This window comes from Orbicella franksi, chromosome 7 (genome assembly GCF_964199315.1).
Source record: "Orbicella franksi chromosome 7, jaOrbFran1.1, whole genome shotgun sequence".
Classification (NCBI taxonomy): Eukaryota; Metazoa; Cnidaria; class Anthozoa; order Scleractinia; family Merulinidae; genus Orbicella; species Orbicella franksi.
Window position 1 is genome coordinate 28,384,145 of NC_138151.1, and position 17,908 is coordinate 28,402,052.

The window sequence follows — 17,908 nt, forward strand, 5'->3', positions numbered from 1 at the left end:
AGGAATCATGTGTTTTCCGAGCAAGACCCTCTGTCCCTTTTCGAAGGGTTGCAAATTGGCATATTTGGTTTTTCACAGAAAGAAACTGGAGCCAAAAGTGTTGCCATGGCAACAACACAGAAGGTGTCATTCTGTTTCTTTTGTGGTGCACATTTGTGGTGCCAAGTTTGAAGAACACTGCTCCAATATTTCTAGAGATATTCTTGATTCAGTGCTTTACTGTTCAAGTGGAACCACCTATGACATCATCACTTTGCTCATTTGCATAATACAAAACGTAAATATCTTTAGAACGAAAAATGATATTCCAAAAAGGGAAACGCCATTCTTCTTTACTTTGAAAAGCCTTTCAAATAAGCAGCAATTATTTTTTACTTCATAGGCACTTTCAGGTTACTACTTTCAGTGACAACTTAATTTGAAGGAATTTATCAGTATCATGAAAATTTAGTAGCTCAAGTCAAGATATCACTCACTTGCAGTGTAATATACCTGCCAACTTTTTTCCTTTTGTCTCACATGCATGAGATTTTAAGCTTGTGAGTGCCAGGACTTTTGAAGGTAACTCAAAGATTTCTCAAGATGTCCAAAGATTTCAATTACTTTTCAAAGGTTTTCCTGTCTGAGTCACACTGACGTGTTTCACCAAAGATTACACTGTTGCCAGTACAAAGTAACATTCCTTTAAAGAAAACGGCTACTTTAAATGGGCAGTGCTATAAATATAGTAACCTAAAATTGAAGTTTTAAAAATATTTAAAAAATACCCTACTTAACTTAGCCTTTTGCCCTTTTGTAAGATGGGTAATTTTATGCCCCTCCCCCTCCCTGGTCCCTCAATAGTTACCTAACCTAAATCGCATGTTAAGCATTCATACTTGTCTACTTAAGTGATTAAATCAATTGTTTTTCATGATATCACATAGCACGTAAATGCCACATTTGAAGATTTCTACCATCTTGGATTTAAAACTTTGTTCTGAGAACTGTCAGAACAGGTCCAAAATTGGTTTCAATAACATCAGAGGAAATGTAAAGAATTTTAGAAACAAGACAAATAATTGATGATTGAGGTAAGGATTTTGGGATAAATCCTTCTCCATGTCATTAATAATTCTTTAAGTTTGAACAAGGAAAAATCATGACCAGATGGTGTTTGGATTAAATTAGCATAGATTTTTGTAGTTTTAGCATGGAACCCCGCCTCACAGCCACCCCATTAATACAGCCACCTCTTTATTGTGTCCACTTTGAGGTGGCCTGAACAGAAGCTCTGAGTCAGTCAGTTTCTTATTTAAAGAACCCCTCATACGGGGTTTTATGGCCTGTTGTTGACTGGATTAATGGGGTTCGATGTTTTCCTTGACTTCATCTCAGGGAACATCAAGATTCTCGGTAAAACAAAACTATCCATTACCGTTGGGACCAGTAAGTGTATAATATCCACTGGAACCCATTTGGACCATTAGGTCCCTTTGATGATTCATTTCATTTAAGTCATTTTGCGTATCTTTAAAGGACCTTTCGCCATTCAGCAGCCCGCTGGTGCAATACCAGCAGGAAGAGTAACAGCAGAAGTCTCTAGTGCCACTGCAAGTACACACGACAGTGGAGATTCCACTGGAGTGAGAAGTACTTTGAAACGGAAACATTCGGATCCAGATCCTGAACGAGGTATGTAATATGTACTAGTTATGCAGTGTTTTTGAATGGTATACCATGGAATATCCCACGAGTCACTTGTGTTTTCTTGGTATACACACGAGTCTTATAATTAAGACAAGCGTGTAATATACCAAGAAAATACAAGTTACATTAGTGGGATGTTCCATGAGGGGTGGCGAATGGTAAATGCGAGACTTTGCGAGACGGCGAGACAAGCGTTTTTCTTTGCGAACCCGAGACATTTTGACTTTTTAGATTGCGAGACCGAGACTTCAAAGCGCTTTGAGTGCGAACGCAAGACGTTCAGACTCTTAAAATTCGAGTCCCAGATTTAGTTGAGAGCTAGAATGAGCTTTTAAAGTCTTTAGCCAACTTCTTGGAACTGACTGGGACTGGAAATTCGATTATAACACACTACCTTATGATATCCTAGAGAAAAATAACTGTTTTTCTAGCGTCAAAACGGACGTTGCGGTAGGTTTTGTACCTTTTTGTTGTTTCATTGAAATTCCATATCAAGTGAAGAGAAGACGTCATTTATAAAAGCAGATAAAGGAACGAATTGGGACTTCGATACCCTTAGCTAGCCTTGCGAAAAATCGAGAATACGAGACAGCTTCGTAGAAAAATCGAGACTGCGAGACGCACATAACCGCTAAAAAGCGAGACTGCGAGACCCGTGAAATTCGACTAAAATTTTACGAGACCCAGAGTTTTTGAAGGACCATTCGCCACCCCTTCCATGGTATACCAGCATAACTATTTTATACCACGCCATTGAAAATACAGTGGCCAACACAATCAATGTGACATATGCGCGGCGCATGATGGGAAGGTTGAATTTGTTACCGTCAAATATACCACAGCTTTCCTGTATCCTGTTTGGCTGTATTTTCTATGGCATTGTGCAAATAGATTTAGCTAAGCCTTATGTGTAAAAGCAGAACTCCATTATAACTTGATAGTAATCAGTTACTCAAAACAATAATGGCTCTGTCAATTCCAAGCCCGCCCATGTCACCCCCTCTGGGGGACATTTGACAAGTTGTAGGTCCCCACCATGGTGGCATTTGATCGGAAAGGGTTGCCTGGGGATGGGGAATTTGACAATTTAGTCAAGTACAGAGAGTTTTAAATAAATGGTACTTTTTAAAAGCAAAAAGTGCCTGCTTTCTCTTCATCCAGGTGTTAACTGACAGGGTAATGCAAGGCACCAATAAACAATTGTTTTCATGCCACTAATCAAGTTTCTATTAAGGTTACTTAACAGGCTATGCCAAAAGTAAGAAGTGTAAATTGACAATAATCTCCTGGCAGCTTATCTCTCTCCTGCATGATGATCACTTTAAATACTAAGCTATGTTTTCAACAGTTCTGAAAATAAAGGAAACGAAAAAATAAAGTTATGGTTAAACTGAACGTGAGTGCAAAGAGCAACTTGTATAAGCTTGAAACTAAGTCTGACTTTTGTTCCACCGTAGAAAACCTCAAAGAGACACTTGAGCAAATAGGAAATCAAGTGAAAAAGTTGGGATCACTCCTAGATGAAGGTCAGTAGTTGTCAGTTGAGATATTTGGAGGTATAGAGATTCTATCACTAGGCAAGAAAAAAAGGTTCGTTCTCCTGTAACTTCAGCAGTAAACAGCAACTAATACATTAATAAACAAACGGAAAAAGCGATGACTGTTGAGCAGCTAATGTTGGTAAATTATTGCATGTTCAAACTGGCAGAAATTTGATAATTTCCAACGTCGATATTTGTCTATATATATATATATATATTTTGACATAATTATGGCAATGATAACGAAAGCTGATGTTAATTTTCAGACAAACTTCAACAGATGAAAAGTGAGATAGCGAACATGAGTGAGAAGTTAGACACTTTGGTAGCACAAAGAGAGACCGACGATGAAGGTCAGTTTTGACTAAAAACTGTCATGCAGTCTTTGCACAGTAAAAGAACAGCTTATCCAGCGAAAGACTAGCCTGTGACACAGCCGCCCTTTCTCTTTTGGAGAGGGAGGCTGTTATTCAGGCTAGCAAGAGACACATTTCTGACGAAAGTGAAAAAGGAAATAATTTGGCTTAAGGTGGCTCAAAGCAGTTTTCTGTTTTTTTGATATTTCTAGAACTAGGTGTGATTTTTCAGGCTTGGAACTGTACTGTTTTGAGTGGCTGTGCTATTTTTTAAGGTAACTCTCCACTGTGCTTTTCATTGTGGCTAAGAGTCACTGACTGGAAATATCGAGAATGGCTGGCCAGGTTGGAAAAATCGAAAATCCTGAAACTTTGCCTAAAGAACGCTTTTTGGGAGCCACTTTCGAAAATATTTTTCCGATTTTCTTAGAATTCAAAGTCTTCGAGAAATTCGCAAAAAACGAAAATATAACTTCATTAAATATGTGTATATAAACGGGAAAGACAAACCCTGCTATGTCTCTATTATAAGCAAGTGTCTAAACCTCAATAATCTAGTAATTCCAATTGGAGCTAACTGAAAATAAATATTACGTGACGCCAGTCACGTAATACATGTAGCGTGTTTGAACTTATATTTTGGGCTTTGTCTGTAGTTTTATGTACCTTGCGTGAAATAATGAAACAATTTTGTAATAACGACATGGATTAACTCTCTTTTTGTATATTTCCCTCAAAGCAAGGCCCACAAATGGAACAAAAAGAGACTAGAGTGCTCAACAATAAAGTTCTTTGAACATACCGCATTATGCAAATTTGAGAAGAGACTGTCGCGAACTTTTGCATTTTACCTGTGTGAACCTCAATTGCCCAGAAATTTTTTTCCATATTATTATAGTAGAAACCACACTCTTTTGCACAGTACTTGTTTTAGTTCCATATCGGACATACCAAGATGCGTTTTAAGCCCGTAAAACTACGCAATTTTTGCCGTTTTCATAGGGGCTTTAGAAGGCAATTCTTCAACGATCGACTGAATCCTTCAAAATGCTTGAAAAATTGAAAACTTCCTATTGTTAGATAGAAGAAAAGTAAAGCTCTTATGCTCAGTTAACCCCGAGTTCTAGGTTTGTAAATCGTTTCAATGCGAATTCCGAGAACTTTGTCAATTTTCCAGATATTTTTTGCATATTTAATGAGGGAAAAAGCTATATTTTCGTTTTTTGCGAATTTCTCAAAGACTTTAAATTCTAAGAAAATCGGAAAAATATTTTCGAAAGTGGCTCCCAAAAAGCGTTCTTTAGGCAAGGTTTCAGGATTTTCGATTTTTCCAACCTGGCCAGCCATTCTCGATATTTTCAGTCAGTGACTCTTAAGTCATAAATTAAGGCTGCACTGTCCTGTTGCGTAGCAACAAACTTAACCCACTTTTTACCATCAGTTGCATCTATCTTAAAAACTAAGCCAGTGACCCCATATTTTTTTTATAAAAATCTTTTTATTAAACCCAGAAGAAGAAACAGACAAAATTATACCAAATTCTGTGGAGTGGATTTTTCTTAAATTAAGAAAAATGGAAATTTCCAAGTCTTCCACAGTTTTTTCTTACAATTTCGCACATGCATTCCACTTTTGCTGTTGAATATTTTTTTGCATTAAAAAAGCAGGGTCACTGGATCGGTTTTTGAGATATTAGCTTCGTGGATAAGGTAGTTTATTTCTAAGCGCAAAATTAAAATCTCGACTTTGCAAGATCGCCTCTTGCGCATGCGAGAAGGCGGTCCGCTGATCAGTAAAACCCGCAATTCCACGCGAATTAACGGGAATAGTCCGCGAAAAGTGTTTTTTTAACTGTTGTCGTTAGCAGCCTAAGCGGTCGAAGAAGAGTGCCATAAATACCCGGAGGTGAGACTAGCAAAGTAGAAAGAGCGAAGAAAACCTGAAGAGTAGTTTTTTTCCTGCAGTTTTTTGGATTGATAGCCGGCACGATCGATCGCAAAATCAACATCAGAATTATCGTTTACGTTGCAGCACAGCGGTTTAAAAGGATGTTTTCCTTTGAAATTGCCTGAAGGATGGATGTTTTCGAAGTTAAAAATAACTGATCACGCAAACAGCTTACTAAACCTGGCAGAAGCGCCGCCATGTTTGTTTTGATTTTTGTAAACTTTAAATCTCGCGTGCTATCTCGCGAACCCTCGAATGATCGCGTGATGCCTCATGCTGATGTGCGTGCTAGAGCCCAGGTGTCTCCCGGAATTATTACTGTTTTGAGCCACCTTAAACTCAACTTTGAGCGATTCGTAATACCTCTTACTAACCGAGTTCGAGGGCCGTACTGTAAGTTACGGACCGAGCGCGCAAGCCATAAATCGAAGGGGAAAACGAGGATCCGTAACTTACAGTACGGACCGAGAAAACGAGGTTAGTGAGATATTTATTATATCTCTACTATGTGTCTGACGGGCTCGGGAACAATTTCTATTCACGCGGAACCGCTTCAAATTTCTGACGCACCTCGAAAGCAAAACGACTCAATTTGAAATCATTGTTAAGTGACTCTTAAGTCGTTAGCAGGTTTCAATACACAATTTTAGAAGTAAAAGAAATTTTTAAACTTTTACTTGCTAAAAAAGTTAAGAACACTTGGCGATAAATCACGAAATATTTTGGCAACAAAAACAGCTTTAAATTTTAGCGGGCCGTACAGGAGAATACGGTCCGCTAAATTGACCAATCACAGCGCGCGTACTAACTGAGAGAATTAATACTAATTGTTATTGCAATGTTGTGAATGGAGGTATTTCCTGGGCTTATGAATGAATTTGTCTGTTCTGAAAGATTATGAAGGTTGATAACAGGAACTCAACACCTGTTACTACAGTGACTATACCTTACATCAGGGGCACTTCTGAGACTATCTCACGGATCCTACAGCCCTACAACATCCGTGTAGCCCACAAACCTACAACTACGTTACGACACTTACTGACCAACGCTAAAGACAGGGACGAACCCAACAACAGGCGGGGAGAAGTTTACAAGATCGAATGTTCCGACTGGCAGGCTTCCTATATTGGTGAGACTGACAGAAACCTTAACACGAGATTGACTGAACACAAACGAGCCACGAGAAATCGTGATGCCAACAATCACATTGCTGTACATCATCAGTTGACAAACCTCAACATTGACTGGGACTCTGGTCAGTGCTTAACTTACAGTACAAACTATTTTCAATGACTGACTCTAAAAAGCTACTACACTAACCCAGAACAAACGCCTCTTAACAGATGTCAGCAACTACCGGCGCCTTATCAAAGACTTATCCACGACGGAAACGAAACCAACAAACTGACTTCTAACAGACCGACTTAATTTGACTAACAGTAGACGGACCAAAACCCGCCCAATTTGACTAACAATAGACGGATCGAAACCGACCAATGAGTGATGGCAAACTTCACGCGAGTCTTACAGCCAATACCATCATGGCTAAACTGACCAATAACGTTCAACGGACCAGACTTCTAACATCGTCGACTGACAAACAGTATTCACTTGACTCTGAAGATGACTTCCGCTCAGGTTGTCGAAACGTCAGTCACCAACTACAGTTCCTTTCAGAACTACCCTCACGCGGATGATCACACCATACGAACTATTGAGACTCCTGGGTTCAAACCATTTACTACATGAGTCTCTTGTTTGTATGGATTGACTTGATTGTATTTCAACTCAAGCTAATGTAAAACGCTTTATTCTCAGACAATACCAGAGATGATTTCAAGGAGATGACAAGGGACATGCGAACCATCATTGAAAAACTGAAAAGTCAAGTGACATCAGGAGAAGAAGGTATAGATTTTATATGGCGATTTTATTGATCCTCTCGAAAAAATGAGACAAGTTGATAATGTGTAGAACTGTACGGAGCTCTTTTGTTGGAATGAAAGAAAAATTAAGTGATAGCATTTATATCTACTCAAGATGGAAAACTGATATTCTTACCCATATATGCCAGGTTCTATCATTTGCTGCTTGATTGATGCCTTCGATCTAACGTGGGGAAAGAAATTATCTATTATCCAAATCAACGTCCGTCTTAATTTTTCCGCAACTCTGCTTTATTACCGCACCATTAAAAAACCTAGGAAATAGGAAAAAGAAAGTGACGACTCAACCCTAGTCCGTTGTTTCCTGTGTCACTTCTATTTGCGTCATATCGTCATTTCATGGCGTGGTATTTGTTAAAGTTGAAATAAAACAGTAGTTGCCGGCAAATTATATTTTATATTATGATATTTATACTGCGTATTGTAACTATACAAACCACTCTTTGAATAAAAGAAACACCCAGGAATATGTTGCTGGTTACATAAAATTGTGAATTTCAGGATTGATAAGACTATAGAATGTTTATTCTTAGGAAACAGCGGAGACAACCTTGAGCAGATGAAAGAGGAAATTGCAGACATCAAAGAAAAGTTGGACACTTTATTGAACCGACTTCCTCTGGAAGAAAAGAAACTGAAGATGGAAGGTAAGATCTACTTTTTTAGCGGGAGCGTGGCGGACAATTGAACAGCTGTTGTGGGTCTCGTTCGGTTCAGGGTTGTGTATAAGTGTAACTTTCTATTAAGAGGATAAAGAATTCATTAAGTTATTCAAGTTATCGCCTTGGTTCTATATTACGCTTATGAGCCCCACTGTTTTGCTGGTTTTTTTGGGACAGAGTGGTTATCAATCTGCTCATAGAAAATGTTACCTGACCAATGATAGTAGTTGTTTGTTTTGTTATCACGATCGCCCTGAAGTAAAAACTAATAACTGTTGTTGTGACAGAAACTGCTTTAAATTATAAGAGATCTTCTTCTATCTTCTGCTTTTCCGTTTTCGTTTTGCTAAAGTATTGTTTCATATATATGCATATAAAAATGTCAGGAGGCTTGAAAGACTTCCTATCATTCGGTGCGAAATGGCAAAAGATTAAAAGGTTTTAAAAGTTTCCGATCTTTATTATGAAAATGAAGGCTGTTTTGCACTGTGCTTTATGGTGAAGGTGACCTAAGATTTTCAACTGAAACTGGCAATATTATAGCCTTTCTCCGTGAAAACTAGAAACTCAATTTGTGAAATCAGAAACATATCAGAGAATTTCTTTAACAAAATTTTAAAAAAAACTAGTAACAGATGTTTCTCTTGTAAATGTCCCAAGATAGTTAATGCTCAATATGTTTCTTGAATATGGAAAATATCGAGATAGAAATTAACAGATATATTACAAAAATTATCAATTACAAATTAATTCCCGTTCCCTTCTTTTATCTATGTGATAATGATTGTTTGCATTTTCGCCTTAATTTAAGAAATAGATCGGTTTTAGGCCGCCTTATTTTATCTGTCTGGACAGAAAAGTTACTTGAAGTAGCTTCTCTTTGATTACCTCTAGATGATTTTGATCCAGCTGAGATTATCGACGCAATTCGCCAACTGTACAAAGTCCGCGAGGGATGGCTCACACCGTTTCCTTGGTGTGAAGAGTTTCACTTTCATCTTGATAGTATTTTTACCAGACTCAAAGTGGTCAGCAGGAAAAAAACAAGAGGAACAGCGACAGACAACATGGTCAACATGTCTGGGATCTTCAAACCAAATGAAAAATGTCCACAACCAAGAACAGTATTAATTGAAGGAAAACCTGGCATGGGGAAAACCACTTACTGCAAGAAGATGGTATATGACTGGGCTACAGGAAAACAAGAAGCAGAAGATTGCTTTCCAAGGTTCCAAACGGTGTTGTTGCTGAAGTGTCGTGATATGAAGTCTAACCTATGGGAAGCCATTGATGATCAACTTCTCCCTCGAGATGTTGAACAAGACGTTAGAGAGAGATTCTTCAACTTCATCCGCCAGAATCAGTCCAACGTTTTGCTTGTACTTGATGGATTGGATGAGGTTCCCACTAGTAAATTGCCAGTGTTCAAAGAAATCATTCAGGGTCGCAGAGAACTTCCAAAGTGTCGCGTGGTTGTTACGGCACGGCACGAGGCTGGGATTAAGTTACGAATACACTGTAACACCCTGCTGCAAATTGAAGGTTTTACCGACGACGACGCAAGAGAGTTTATCCTCAAGTACTTTAAAAACATGAAGAATTTGGCCGAGAAGCTCCTGTCCAAGTTAAGACGAGATAAAAACCTGAGAGACATGGCGGCAAATCCTCTTAACACTGTGCTCCTTTGCCTCATTTGTGAAGAATTTGAAGGCATTTTCCCAGAAAGGAGGACCCAACTGTACGTGGAAATCATACAATGTATCCTTAGAAGATACAGAAACAAGAAAGGATTACCAGAAACCAATGAGGACCTCGTAGAAGGATACGACGCTCAACTGAAACATCTTGGCCAGATAGCTTTGAATGGTTTGCTTGAAGACAACTTGGACTTTGAGGAAAGTAAGCTTAAAAGTCACACAGATAAATTACCTGGATTCGGATTTTTGTCAGTTGAGACCGGAGGCAGTAAACTAAGACCCCGTCGACACTACAGTTTTCTACACAAGAGTTTTCAAGAATGCTTCGCGGCAATCTATCTGTGTAGTCAGCTTGTCAATAAAGAGATCAGTGTCAACGAGTTAGCTGCTGATAGAAGATATCTTGAAGAGCTTCAAGGGGTCCTTTCATTTACGTGTGGTATGGTAGCGGCACGTTGCGAGGAAACAGCAGAAGCCCTTATCAAGAGTATAACGGTTCAAGTGAATGACAATGAATGCTTTCTTACCTTGCTTGGGTTCATTTCCGAATGTAGAAGAGGAGACAGCAGTTTTCATCTTAAAATGGCACGTGTTTCTGGCTCATTTCTCAAACTTCAAAGTCTTGATCTCCAATATCAATTGCCTAGTGAGGGTGACGTTGGTCTTCTAGCTGAAGCACTCAAAGTAAATTCAACGCTGACAGAGTTGAGTTTATTTCACAGTCCCATTGGTGCTCAAGGTGCTACTGGTCTTGCTGAAGCACTCAAAGTAAATTCAACGCTGACAGTGTTGAATTTGTATCGCAATGACATTGGTGATCAAGGTGCTACTGGTCTTGCTGAAGCACTCAAAGTAAATTCAACGCTGACAGTGTTGGATTTGGATGGCAATGGCATTGGTGCTCAAGGTGCTGCTGATCTTGCTGAAGCACTCAAAGTAAATTCAACGCTGACAGTGTTGAATTTGTATCACAATGACATTGGTGATCAAGGTGCTACTGGTCTTGCTGAAGCACTCAAAGTAAATTCAACGCTGACAGTGTTGAATTTGTGTTACTGTGGCATTGGTGATCAAGGTGCTACTGGTCTCGCTGAAGCACTCAAAGTAAATTCAACGCTGACAGGGTTGAATTTGTATGGCAATGTCATTGGTGATCAAGGTGCTACTCGTCTTGCTGAAGCACTCAAAGTAAATTGAACGCTGACAGAGTTGGATTTGCGTCTCAATAACATTGGTGAAATGGTACTCAGTGAACTCCGCCGCTTGCAACATGATGATCGTGCCATCCTCGTTTAGTAAACAATCGTCATATGATGAAGACTTGCTTGTTGTTCTGAGTGAAAACAGCTATGGCTGTCTTTTTTAATCAAGTTTTTTTTTACGTATTATAACTGATGTAAATAGTTGGGTTGTTTTCATTATCGGGTTTTTTTCTGATGTATACTGCATTACTGATAATTTCATTTCAAGTTCTTTTTCATTGTCATTGTCCAATGTTATACGAGTCCGTCGTATTTTTTCCATCAGTATATATCACCTCTTTATCTTAAGTGGCGTCGGAACTGTATAATAAAAAAAATTCTACTACGTTCAAGACCTTGAAAGCATGTCATATTGATTGTATCGTCAAGTGAATATTTTATGCGCCATGAATGGATATGTGTGGGCATTGCTTCATTATGTCACGAATTATATGCTAAACATTTCCAGCGAATGAGATTAAGGTGATGGATTCCTTGGCTGTCGTGTGCTCTTATTGGGTGAGATCACGATCGGGAAAACATAACAATTTTCCTGGACAATTCTGTCCAAGGTGGAAAGGCGCAGTGAGGTCAACCCTATGTGAAGTACCAAAGAAACACATAAAAAGGATCTGGATTACAAAGAACAAGCTACAAGTAGCCCTGAAACCAAAGGAGCTAGGAGAGAAGACTTCCCAATCCTTCTGTCACACCGTCTAAAAGGGTCGTGATAGCCTGGGTGCGTATTGATACTCGGTTCTCTGCGAGGGTGGAATTCGGCGGTAACACAATGAAATTGTCAGATCTCAAAGAACTAATGGTTCAGGGAGTTCACATGGCGTGCTCTTCAGTCAAGCAAGCTGAGAAATATCTTACGCAAGAAGTACGGCCATTCAAACTCCTGAAAGTAGCGGAAACTTATCTGATGAATCTTCTCGAGATGCCGGCAATAATGGAGAGAACGTGGCCTTATAAAACTGGTCTTATAAAATGTTATTATGGTATTGTAGGGTAGTCGACGCAAGCTGGGATCGTGTGGTTAGCGTCCGTGGCCCTTCGCTGAATTTACTGGAAAGTGAACACAAGTGAACAGATACAAATGCGATGGTTAAAATAAGTGACTAACGTAACGGCCCTAAACGTCCTACGCTTCCAAATGATCGTAATTTCACTGGCAGGATCAACTTGTCAACGATTGCATCTATTTGTTAGCACCGGGGACATGTTTCTTCAGACTGTGATCAAGTTTCTACTCGTGCTGAACGTAAGGCATTTCTTGCAGGCAAAAAGGTTGTGTTTTAACTGGCTAGTGGGTCAGCATGGCGTTAAAATATGTCCTAGTAAGTTCTCGTGTCGCGTGTGTCGTGGGAGACATCATACTTCCCTTTGCCATCAATCCTAGAAACCTTCTTTGATAACTGGATCTTCTATTGTTCATCCGCTAGTCATGGTTGATGTCAATGGTCAGAAAATTCCGTGGTCTTCTCTGGGGTGGGGCGAGTCACTCTTTAGTGCCGTCTTCGTTGATCTCACTCAGTTGCGCGTAGTCAAAGACATAACACGTCGCGCGGCTGAGGACACGACCGCTACTGGAGTACGACTTGTGCTTGCAAGCGATTAGAAGAGACTTCGCGTTGAGCACGCGTGCCACGCAAATTGACAGAAGGGAGATAATTATTGATGCTAGACAACCCTCATCATGTAGAGTAATCGCGAATTGCCAATAAATCTCATCTGTTAGGAGTCAAGTCAGGAGATCAGTCATTGGAAGACCCTCTACCAGTGTCACATCATCCTACGTGCAAACGGTACGCGCAGATCCCTACACGAAAGCGCGCGCTGCGCGTCGTGGAGAAAATGTGTCTGAATTTATCTGGCTAGCTGGGCTCTTATTGCACGAGGATCAAAACTGATATGGGTGCTGGCTTCCTCGCAGTGAATTCGATCATCAATTATGAGCTTTTCTGCGCTCTAAATGTACAGGGGTTGGCAGATACTCTCGCTCGTGATCGACAAGGAGTCCACAAAGAGTTTCGCTAGCAACTGGCCTGACATCGTGAAGAAGGCTGGTATGCGACCGGATTGCCCTGAAACTGGCATCAGCCACCTTTACCCGCTAATAACGAAGGTAGTCTGCATCGACTGCACTTTCAAGTGTCCAAATCACGCAGCATGGAAAAGCTATGGGGATGCGATGGAATAATCAATGATCAGCTTAATGAAGACGTGGTTGAGTCGACAGCCCACCGAGAGAGTTCTACAAGCCCCTTTGAGCTGTCATCAGGGAAACTGCACAGCCTGCTGTGATGTGTGTAGTATATGACTGCTCTATGCGGGAGAAAAAGAAAACGCCTTCTCTGAATGATTGCCTTGAGCCTGGACTCGCCCTCAAGAAGAAAATCCACGACGTCTCGCTTCTTCCTAGATTTCATTCGGTTGCGTTTCCTGGTGACATGAAAAAGACATCCCTGCGAGCGCGCGTTAGGGAGGGTGAGCCTGATGTTCTGCGATAAGTGGTTGTGGATTTGCACTCCACAGAATTCGAAATACAGATCTTAATGTTCACCAGAGCACTTTCTGGTCTCACTCATTCTCCTTTTCTGCTAAGAGATGCAAATTTTCTCTAGTGGCATTTTTGCAGTTGCATAAATAGCAAACTTAGGAACTGGAGCTGGAAGAAAGCACTCGAGAGGATTCTAGCGACAATCAAGCCGCCTTCGCTAAGTAGCCGTTAGGAACTGCTGCTTCCAGAGACGGGAGTTTTTGGCCTTACAAACGCCAGGCAGTCTGTAAAGGTGTTCCATTCGTTTCTTCACGAAAATGCTGAACTGATCAAAAGGAGGATTCTAGGAATGCTAGGTCGCACCTATGAATTCCTCGGTCTGGTTTGCCACACATGTCTACAAGGAACTACTACTCTTGAAATGCTTGTGAGCTGAAATAACAACAAGCCTGGGACGCTCCTCTACCTCATGAGCTTACAGCAAAATGAAGCGATAGGAGACTGACCTGCTCGTGAACATGGTGGTAGGGCGTACGCTAGCGTCCTATCAGCGCAGTAGAACTCAATGTCTTCGGAGACGCAAATGGGTGTGATATCGCCGTAGCCGTTTACGCCTTTATTTGTCAAGATTCTTGAAAAACATATGGTATGGTGATTGTCAAGAAGCCGCGAAGACTCAAAATTACCTGAAGAAAAACTGCAGGAAAAGAGCGGGCGTCAACTCCTCTTTGTTGGAGTGAGTCTTAAAGGAGCCATAGGATTGGACCAGCTGGAGGAATACTGTGCAGGCTTTATACATGACTTGGCGCGAAAAGGACAGGTAATGATGACCGCCGAAGCACGTCTTGCCGCGGAGCGTTTGACTATATTAAGCCGGTGACTCGATCTGTTTGCAGAACACATGGCTGTAAGGTATAGTCTGCATACGAGTCAAGTGGCCCATCAGGCGGGAGCTTATCCCGGTTTCTGTAGCACGAAGCGGCTATAGTGGTTCTACTCCCCTTGGATGAGATGCTAGTCCATTGCAGGCTTACCCCAGCATTAAATTCGCCGGTAGCCATTTATATACCTGGGTGGAGAGAGGCACTGTGAAAGTAAAGTGTCTGGCCCAAGAACACAACGCTATGTTTCCGGTCAGGGTTCGATCCCGGAGACGAGCACACTAACCATAAGGCCACCGCATACGCGTAACATTGAGCGAAAAAGAAATGATGACCTAAGCACGTCTTGCGCGCGAGGAAAATCAAGGAACATACGATTCATGATGAGTGAAGACATGTAGCTTTTCATCAGAATACTGCTCATCTCAGCAGGCGTGGAGGTTCCCGTAACTGATGCAGCATTTTGGTGGAGTACACCCGAGTAGCTATTGCTACAATGCGTGGCGGCCAAACCCTGTGACTACAACCAGTAGAGAATGCGAAGTCGAGTCCAAAATAGTACGAGAGGTGATAGCAGCAGCTACGGTGGACTGGCAACCAGATGAATATGACCATTCACTTGCTCGGCATGATCTACCAAAGGCCCTTCGAGTTTGCCCCTGGATCGCATGGTTTATACATAATTCCCGCCAAGTGCTGTGGAAACGCTGGACTTGTGAGTACGCCACAACTGTATCGGAGTCTGCTGGCCAAAAACCCTCAGGATCGGTGATGTAGTCAGTCTGTGTGGAGATGAAAGCAATCGTGGCAAGTGGCTGATAGGGATGGCAGTGCACCTGTTCAATGGTCCTGATGGAGTCGTGCGTTCAATGAAACCCCGTGCAGGGAAATCTTTCTTTGAGAGACCCGTCCAGCCCATCTGCTACTAAAGCTATCGTGCAACAGTCACACAAGAACTCAACAGTCATCAGATCTGAACCCGAATGCACCACCTTCTCGTCCGAGATGAGACGCGAGCCGAAGTTGCTGGTTGACCGCGCTTCCAGGACGCTATAGGCGAGATGAGGAGAGGTAGGAATTTAATTTACGCTCATGGAAATTAATTTAGCAGAGAACTTTTATTATTGCAATATCAAGTGTCTTTTCTCGGGTTATCGTTTGATATTGTGATTAAATGTTCTAAACGACATCAGTTTCTTGCAGAAATCACATGGGGGAGGGTGTCGGGACTGGACAAAGGACCTCGTTTACGTTTAAGACCGTGACATCCCAGTGATTGTCTTGTCAAGAAACTTTTGATTTTTTATTTTAGTAGTGCCTGATGAGTGGTCAAGAGAAAATGTGTGTAGGCGTTGGTTCATTTTGTCACATATTATCTTATAAACATTTTCAGCAAGAGAGGTTTTCTATATTTAAGGCGTGCTAGATCATTATAAGGCTGCTGGATTCGAAGTTAAGCTTTGGTACGCATGGATGACATGGATGAGTAGAACAAACCAACATTGTGTGTGGTTGGCAGGGGAGGGGTATATTTGTGAGATTTGCATATTTCAGTTATTATCTCATAGAAGCAGAGAAGACAAGCGTTTTTACTCAGTGGCCTGCCCTGCGTACAATTCTACTAAGGCGGAAGATTATCAACATAAATAAGGCGTTTACCAACCTCCTTGCTTTAAGGCTACGTGACGTCAGAGACTGTCTTATTTTACTGAACTTGGTTCTCACTTTGTCTCCCTCAGCAGCAAAGTATGAGAGAGGATCACTTAAAGAGTAATCTGCGAACAGCTGTGACGCATAGCACCCTGTCAGGCTTGATAAGAAGACGCTCTTCAGACAGCACATGAAAGCGTACAATCCAAACTACGCCATCAGTAACTAGTGTTGTGGATCGAAGACAAAGAGACACATTCTGTAGATATTCATATTGACTTTTAACAATCTGAAACTTTCAGTAGATTTGTCCTAAGGGACTCTATCATGTTAGCAGTGCAAGCAAAGAACGTAAATGTTTTTGTAGCTCTACTGTTCGGCCGTTTTTTATTTTTATATTTTGATGAAACTATTGAAAGCCTTCGTGATATCAAATTACTGTGTTTTACATCACAAGGTTACGCCCTATGTGCCACTGGGCATTCCGGGAGTGACATTACAAGGTTAAACCACGTGACTGTATTTAGAATTCTCTTTTTGATCTAATTCAAGAGAAACTAAGTCGACATTTTCTGTAGTCAAATTACCTTGGATTAAGTTGTAACTACGACTTCTAGTGTTCAGGTGTAAAATCGAGCGTTTCTGTTACAATGTTTAGGGTTGAAGTTGTGAAGAAATTCATATTCAAGACTCACATTATTACAAAGAATTATAGTTCATATCTTTGCCTGGTATCTTTAATTGTGTATTGTTCATAACTTACTAAATTAATTTGTATGTATTTTACCAGCAAATTTAATGCTTTGGGCATAGTTGAGAGAGGGGACTGGTTATGAAGCCCGGCAAACATCAAAGGAGCAAACAAAGACGCCAAGATTTATGATGGAAGGTTCACGACAGTGCACAATCTTTTGTTTTGCGCTCATGCACTATGTATGAATTACGTAACCAACACGTTTCTATTGGTTAGTTCCTCAGTACGGAGTAAACAACTATTGTGTTTTGTGCACCGTCGAGGCCAAAAAAAGCGAACAAAAACATACAACGAAGAACTTTGTCGGGTTACATAACCATTCCCCTCTATTAACTATGCTTTGGGTAACCCTTTAGAGAACTCGTATCCCATCCAGGGTGGGGTGGGAAAATACTCTTAATCACTTCATGCTACAGAAACTTGGGATATGCGCCGACCGGATGGCCTCTGGATCCTAAAGCAGAAAGTGAAGAGAAGATGCTTTTATTTCATCCAGTCAGAAGCAATCTTAAATTGGCTTTCGCGCGTTTTCCCGCGCTAGGCACGTGTTGCATAATTTATGCACTTGCTGAATCATGAACGAAGATTCATAGAGCCAGCTACCATTTAACCCTTTACTCTCTAAGAGTGCCATTTGGCACACAACATCATAACTATGTGAATATTTGACACATTTCTATGAATTTTGCCATGAAAATTGTCTTGTAAAGATCTGTTCATTGAAGGCTTAAAATTGTGACCCCCTACTATCTAAGATATGGTTGACCAACCCCATACTTTTACAATTTCTTTTTTGAGATGCACATGGAATGCAAGACTTGTTTCACATCAAGCTTTGTACTATTGTACCAAGACCTGCTAAATAGGCCACGGATCGGGGGCATACCTATGATATTTGAGAATTGATACGTGTTGGAAGCTTTTCATTTTCACATTTCAAAACAATTTCTCTCAACATGACTACCTCTTTCATAACTGCTGATGTCAGTTCTTAAATAAGCTGATCAATGGCTTTCAAATGGTATATTGTACACAGGC

General features: G+C 40.7%; 1 protein-coding gene and 1 long non-coding RNA gene across 2 annotated transcripts in view; one reads left to right on the forward strand and one right to left on the reverse strand.

The window, feature by feature from the left end:
- LOC145493524 (uncharacterized) overlaps positions 1–11,871 on the forward strand; it is a 119,314-nt gene extending 107,443 nt beyond the window's left edge. Inside the window, exons 19-24 of the mRNA XM_081473016.1 lie at positions 1,519–1,674; positions 3,147–3,215; positions 3,497–3,583; positions 7,355–7,444; positions 8,016–8,129; positions 9,039–11,871. Of these exons, the coding sequence (XP_081329142.1) occupies positions 1,519–1,674; positions 3,147–3,215; positions 3,497–3,583; positions 7,355–7,444; positions 8,016–8,129; positions 9,039–11,038 (2,516 nt within the window). The 3' untranslated portion in view covers positions 11,039–11,871. The remainder of the gene's footprint in view (positions 1–1,518; positions 1,675–3,146; positions 3,216–3,496; positions 3,584–7,354; positions 7,445–8,015; positions 8,130–9,038) is intronic.
- The window catches only part of LOC145493545 (uncharacterized), a 43,599-nt gene extending 26,067 nt beyond the window's left edge, over positions 1–17,532 (reverse strand). Inside the window, exon 1 of the long non-coding RNA XR_014050143.1 lies at positions 16,880–17,532. This is a non-coding gene — a long non-coding RNA (uncharacterized LOC145493545). The remainder of the gene's footprint in view (positions 1–16,879) is intronic.
- Between the last annotated feature and the right edge of the window lie 376 nt (positions 17,533–17,908).